Source organism: Nomascus leucogenys, chromosome 12 (genome assembly GCF_006542625.1).
Source record: "Nomascus leucogenys isolate Asia chromosome 12, Asia_NLE_v1, whole genome shotgun sequence".
NCBI lineage: Eukaryota > Metazoa > Chordata > Mammalia > Primates > Hylobatidae > Nomascus > Nomascus leucogenys.
Window position 1 is genome coordinate 60137440 of NC_044392.1, and position 7181 is coordinate 60144620.

Below are 7181 nucleotides of genomic sequence, written 5' to 3' on the forward strand. Positions count from 1 at the left end.
TAAGTTAGTCTCATAGCAGATCATTTCTCAAAAATGTTAATATTCTTAATCAAACCTTACTGAAGTATCTTTTAAAATGTAAATGATCTCTAATAAATGTTAGCTGTTGCATGTCTAAATACTTTATATTTATTGCAGCATCTTATATAGTATATATTTCCATGTTCTGGACACAAATATTTTTCTAAATATTAAGGGAAAGTGATGGCTTTGTAATATGCCAGGGGAATTTTTTGATAGTCAATATATTGTTTATTTGTACTTAAATATTTCATCAATAATCTGGAAAAGAGAAATAGCCTGACTACGGCTAAAGACTGTTTAGAGGCTAAGATTTCTATCATGAACTGCTTTCAACTGTTATATTTTATGGCATAGATTCAATGGGAATCTGATCTGCTAAAATATTTGGGCTGTGAAAACTCCCACACTGTGACAGATGTCAAGTACAATTAAGTGACTCATGTCCAGGTTTCTGTCCAATAGGATTTCCCATTAAATATCAATTTAGGGGAAAAAAATTCCATCCCCCTTCCTAAGCCTTTATCTCTTCCACCATCTCCAGGCTGAATCAATTGGTACCAGGAGAGCCCAGAAGCCACACACGCATCTCTGCCTCTTTGCTCTGGCTCTCCCACCCTCTTCCCGTCTTTCTCTGCTTCCTTGTCACTGTTACTCCAGGAGACGTTCACTTTTCACCAACCTTTCTCCAAGCATCTCCAAGCCACTGACTATATATATTTTGCTACAAGGTAAAGAGAAGAGGGGGTGGGGACGGGGGATATAACCAAACCTTGAAAGACTTTGAAACTGGAAAAATAGGTGTCTATTTATACAACATACAAGTAAATGAGGGAAGAGGAAGAGGCAACCTTAGCTCCTAGTTACAGTATTGTGTTCCTGGGAACTGGGGAGATATCAGCTGAACAAAGCCTTATCTCAAAAAAAAAAAAAAAAAAAATCACTTCTGAGCAAGATCACATCTCTGTCCTGCACTTCCCAGTTTCTGCTCAGCCGTATTAAGGGAAAGAAAGGCGTCCGATAAGAGCGGAATCTTATCTTAATCATCTTTCTTATTGATTATTCCGCTATTAGAAAGTGGAGGAATCAGTCCTTTGATGTGATTGTGTTTATCTCTGCATCTCTTTTGTTATTTTTAGAGACCTAGAAGAGGAAAAAAGGCACGAGACTTTTCAACACATCGTTTAAAAACATCATCAACGAATTTCTTGAAATGTTTGAGAACAATTAAAAGGAAAAAGCGTTTTTTAAAAAATCTATCAACTAAGTGACCAATCATTCATATCGTCTACATCCTGAGATATTATCATCCCTCGCTGCGGACACCAGCGAGATGACAGCTGCTTTTTCATTTTTGAATGTAATAAATATTTGCTGCTTTTAATATTTTCCGGAATCTCCCCTCGCTATTCCCTGGAATTTTAACTCTAAAGATTGGAGAACAGATTATCAAAAAGGCTTTTGCAAGGTAAGACTCCTTTAAATAATTTTTTTCAGCCTGAAATAAGTTAGATTATTCATACTGCATCTATAGATGCAGTTCATTCCATAAAGAGATAAAATGCATACACGACATACTATTTATGAATATTTTTAAAGATCTAGAGGAGAATTTAATATGCTTTGAGGGCAACCCAGGAACTTTTTACCAGAACTACAACTATTCAGTGGCTTATTGTGATTTTCCATTACTCGTCTATTTATTTCTGCCCTTTCAAGCTGACTGTGTAGGTGCAAGTTGTTCTACTCATAAACGTACCCGAGAAAAGCCCGTAGGGAGTCACATGCAGTTCACTGGGATCATTTGTTTTTATTTTGCCTTAGAGGACCTGATTTCCTCGCAGGGAAATTAAAGCTGTTTTGGCCCAATTCGCTTCTCAGCAAGTGCGGTGCTGGGAACCGATCACCCATCCCCTTGCTTTTGTTTCTCTAGAAGCAAACGCTCCTATACGTCGCCGACGCGGATTTCTCCCGCGCCGAGCGTCCCTGTGGCTGTCCACGCCGGGGCCCCGAGTTCGCAGCCGGGTCCTCACTCCCGACGCCCGGGGGCGGTGCGTGCAGCCCACGCAGGGGCCTTTCTCCTCCTGCCGGGCCCTTTCTCGAAGCCCGAATTACCCGGAAGCCCAGCGGTTCTGAGCGGCCCCCTCCCAGAAGGCGCACAGTCTGGGCCGGTGTTCCAGGCGCCCCGGAGAAGCCTGGCCAGGTGGCGTTTCCAAGAGGGCACAGTAAGAGGAAGGCTAAGCACCGACATGCCCGGACTTGGCCAGGCCACCCGGGGACAGCTGCGGGCTGCCGAGCTCCGGTTCCGGGAGCGCCCGAACTTTGGCGGCAGAGATGCAGCTCCCGCCGGGACAACACGCGCGGCACCCGCTAGTCCCCGCCTGCCCCGCCCCGGGCCCTTCCCTTCTCTTCCCTTCTCTTCCCTTCCCTCTGCATCCTCTCCTCCCTCAGCGGCCCGGCTGCCGGCATTTTCCCGCAAGGTGGTCGCCAGACTGCCGGGCGCATTGTCTGATCCCACGTCGCCGTGTCCCTAGGTCCCCTATGTGTGTGGCTGTCTGCGTGACAGATGGTGCTCCGGGAGCCTGCGAGGGCATCGGAGTCAATTTTCTTTTTAAAGGCTCCCCCACGTTTGTTTAGTCATTTCTTTATGATTTCGGAGAAGAGCGAGGGGTCCAAGAAGCCTTCCCGCCCCCAGCCGCTGTTTCTCCGCCTGCGCTCCAGGATGGGGATTCCTGACCGCCCGCACCCCGGAGGCGGGCGCCCCCGGCGCAGCCCCAGACCAGCGCCAGGCCCTCGGGCTCAGTGGCTGCCCGGTTGCTTCGCCGGAGGCCCTCGGGGCGAGAAGCGCACTCCGCGTCTCCCCGCCCCCGTGAAAACCCAGATGTATTCGTTGTTCGGAATCACTCGTTTGTCTGGGAAGGGGACGAAGGGAGAGAGGCGGAATAGCGCGGTTGGCATTTGGCCGGAAGAGGCACAAAAACCCAGTCGCGACCCCACAGGCCTGCTGTCGTTCCCCAGGCCCAGGGACCACAGGCCTGCTGTGGCCGTCTGCAAGTCGAGGTGTCGGGTCCAGTATGCGGGCTGGGTCAACCGCGTCCCCGCCCGCTCTCGCGCCCTCGGGCCAGATCCTATCGGCGCCCTCCCGCGTCGCGCGCCGGCCTGCTGTGGGGAGGGGGCCCGGGCCGCGCGTCCGCTGGGAGGGCCGGCGTGGTAGGCCTCGGCGGCCATCCTTCCAGCAAAATACCCTGATTCCTTTTACTGATTAATTTTCCGACCCCTCCTCAGCCTCCAAAATGATGCTGAGTCCGGACCAAGCCGCAGATTCGGACCATCCCAGCTCGGCGCACTCGGACCCGGAGTCCCTGGGCGGCACGGACACCAAGGTGCTTGGCAGCGTGTCGGACCTGGAGCCGGTGGAGGAGGCCGAGGGCGACGGCAAGGGCGGCAGCCGGGCCGCGCTCTACCCGCACCCGCAGCAGCTGAGCCGCGAGGAGAAGCGCCGCCGCCGGCGCGCCACGGCCAAGTACCGCTCGGCCCACGCCACCCGCGAGCGCATCCGCGTGGAAGCCTTCAACTTGGCCTTCGCCGAGCTCCGCAAATTGCTGCCCACGCTGCCCCCGGACAAGAAGCTCTCCAAGATCGAGATCCTGCGCCTGGCCATCTGCTACATCTCTTATCTCAACCACGTCCTGGACGTGTAGGGCGGGGTGCGCCGCGGGGGGCCGCCTGTCCCGGCGTTCGCGAAACGCGACGTATCTGGGCGGCGGCCGCTCGGGTGGCGGAGGCTGCGGTGGCCCAGCGAGACGGCCGCCTCGAGAGACTCGGGCCGGGGAAGAAGCTCGCTACCTGTTCTCTCTGGTCAGCAGGGCGACGAGGGAAGGTTTCCGACGCAGGCAGGTGGGGTTGTCTGGCGAGCCCGGGGGCTCGCAGGGGGGATTTTCCAGGCCAGGAGAACCTCGTGGAGACACCCGAGATGAGCCATCTTTGGGGCTCCCCAAGGGTTGTGGCTTTAACCCACTGGAGACTTTGAGTTCTCCTACATTCATCCGCCACAAATCTTAATGTGTTGAAAGAATGAGGGCAGAAGTTCAGAGTATGCAGGCTCATAACTTTAGGCTATCTGGAATTTTTCTAATGGACAAATCACCAAACACTGGGAAGGAGGAGAGAGGAGGGATCTCTCCGATAGAGATGGAAGGCACAGAAAGGTGCGACAGGAAACTTTCCTTTCTGTTGTGAAAATAAAGATTATATTAGAATCCAAATAAACTCTGAATATTTAGTAAGGTTAAAAAGACAAATTGAGAACAAACAGTACACTGTGGGAGGATCTGAGCTTGGTGAGATTTTATCCCCAAGATATGACACCAAGGTAGACAGGAAAATCCATATTTAAATGGAAAATTTACTATCTGAATGCTTTTGCAGGCGAAGTGCCCCTTTATATATCCAAAAACATCTATTTGTGACCTTAAACACGTGGACCCATAGGTGCAGTTAGAAAAAGACAACCTATTTTTATTTATGTTAGAAGGAGTAGAGTATTTTTTTCAAGACATTTATTTTTCAGAGTGGTGATACTTTTACTTTGGATACTCTGTGCCAATTTATTTCTAGTCAAGTGTTTACACTTTTTCCTGTGGAATAATTATGTCTAACTTTTTACGTGTTTGTTGAGATTATACTGTGGTCTTTCTTTCTGCTCTAATTATATTGCACTTGTATAACAAATTTCCCACTTCTCCCTGTTTCTAAACATATTTTATATATTAAGATGTTTGTTCTTGAAAGGTTCTTTTGTTGTGAGATCAGCAACACTAGCACTTCACTATTATAGTTTTTTAAAAAGTGTATTATTCTTATCTGTAGTTATGTCTGAGAAATCCTTTACAAGCTGTTTATAAGGAGAGTAGCTTGTGTGTGTGATGTTTGTGCGTGTGATGAATTTAGGAAATTAAGTTATTTTCCTAAAAAAAAAGAAAAAAAGAATTCAGAACTACTTTCCTCTGTGACACCAAAAAGAAAAGTCTATAACCTGAAAATGTTTCATGTTCTCTGCTGTGAAACTCTTAAAACAAGGAGTGTATTTTAGAGACAAGGGAAAAAAACCACATCTGCTATCCAAAGATTTTAGTCTTTTTCAGGGTTTTTTTGTGTCTCTGTTGCTTTATATAATGCAATATTTTGTAGTGAAAATAGATATAATCTGGTTTCTATCTGACGAGTTTTTCATATCTCATGAATGGTGCGCTGTTTTGCATATAAATAAAGGTATCAAATAAAGTCCTCTCTTTTATTTTAAGCACACTGTCTAAAAATAATGGACATGTTAGCCAAGCATGAAATATCTTAATGGACTCAATTCCTTAGAAAGGAACTGGTAAACACAACAAAATCTTAACATAAACATGTTTATGTAGTGAAATATTTGATGCTCAAATTTGGACGTGGATCAGTCCCATAAATAGATGCCCTACATATGATGGTGACATAGATCATTCTACTCTCAATGAGGAAAAGAAGTATAGTGTTTATATAAAATATTACTTGAATTGTGGATTCTTTGCCTCTAAAAGAAAACTTAGTAACTCTCTAACCCAGCCTCTTCAAATTAGAGTTGGGAAACTGAGGCCCAAGGAGTGACCTACACTAAAACACACAGCTATTTAATGGCATGAGAAGAAGATCCCTGATATGATAACTCTCAATCCTCATGGCACTTATTAAGAACAAGTTGTGTATTACTATTGTAATACTCAAACATCTAATCAGTACACAGATTCAAGACAGGGCACCTGCAAACAAGAAAAAAAAATTGAGCCCTGGACCAACCTTGAGATAAGAAGAATGACATCTGCAAAAACCCGTGGCTAGTATAAAAATGCGAAATATATTGCTTACAAATAGAAGACATAAATGACTTAAAAACTGTATGTACATATGCATATATAGAATATTATGAAGTATAAGTCTATATCACACCAAATCTCTGGTTTCAGAGTAAATGCAGTTAGATGGATGCTTGGCCTTATGCATATAAAATGTCTGTGGGATTGCTGGTATTCTTCACTTTTCACCCAGGTGTCTTCTTGTTAGCTTCACAGATACCTACTAGGTAGGACCTCGTCCTCCCCCTTATATGAAGGTGTATAGTAGGAAAGTACTTCCTAATGTGTGAAAAAGAACAGCACCTTCTGTCGCTTTGTATCTGGACAATGTCCTGGCCACTACAGCAATGGCTGGTTACTCTGTGACCTGCAAAACACATGAGTGCCTGTAGGCCTTCTCACCTCTAGGCAGTGTGGAGGGATAACTACTCCTAGTTCTTAAAGCACCTCTCTGTTATACAAGAGAACGATTAGCCATGCTCCTATGTCAAGGGTATGAAGTCAATTTCTAACCTCTGGAAACCTTCCAAGTGCCTCTCTTTCCCAGTTTAGGGGCCCAACTTCCAACTGACCAACACAGTCCTCCCATTCACATGTAGGAGGAACCTATTGATACACTGCCCTAGACAAAAGGCCCTTGCTTTGGGATTTGGACAAAGGGCAGCATCCCTTCCTAGCTATGCAGCCCATGTGATTTCAGGAGAGGATCTTTGCAACGTCATTTCAAATCCAAAGCTGCTGAGCACCCTCCAAGAGAGACAAGCATGGTGGCAGTCTGCTAGACCAGAGGGTGACTGACTCATTCCCTGAGCATAGCTCAGACACAGTGATTATTCACCCATCGGTGAGGTCTCGATTCTTCTTTAAATGACGATGGTGAGCATTCATTCTTACATTTAACCTTTGTTTATTGAGGACCCACTGTGTGCCAGACATTGTTCTAAATGCTGAAAATAGAGCAACACACGAGACAAAGTCTACTGGAGAAAAGCAGTACACTGAAGCAAAAAAACCCAATATTTAATTTTAAATATTGCTAAATGCTATGAAGAAAAATAAGCAGGGTAAAGAACACAGGATGGGGGCTGGACGTGCTGGTGCTGGGTAGCATTTCAGAAAGGGCTGTTGGAGAAAGCCTCTCTGAGGAGATACATTGGTACCCTCTGCTACATTGGTACCCTCTGCCTAGAGACTTAGGCCTGCTGGACCAGCTTATACAGTTGCTGCCACTGGCACTGCCTTTTCTTTTCTCATCCTATTAAAATGTTCTGA

At 46.4% G+C, this 7181-nt stretch overlaps 1 protein-coding gene across 2 annotated transcripts; it reads left to right on the top strand.

Moving 5' to 3' along the window:
- The first annotated feature begins 225 nt into the window (after positions 1-225).
- Positions 226-5304, top strand: NHLH2 (nescient helix-loop-helix 2). 2 transcript variants are annotated; one of them, XM_012500398.2, is made up of 3 exons: positions 226-752; positions 1161-1489; positions 3307-5304. In XM_012500398.2, the coding sequence occupies exon 3, from the start codon at positions 3315-3317 to the stop codon at positions 3720-3722; it is 408 nt and encodes a 135-aa protein (XP_012355852.1). In that variant the 5' UTR covers positions 226-752; positions 1161-1489; positions 3307-3314; the 3' UTR covers positions 3723-5304. The 2 variants fall into 2 exon arrangements, with proteins under 2 accessions (XP_012355852.1, XP_030680638.1); XM_030824778.1 differs by lacking the exons at positions 226-752; positions 1161-1489 and adding an exon at positions 2832-2904.
- Positions 5305-7181: the final 1877 nt, after the last annotated feature.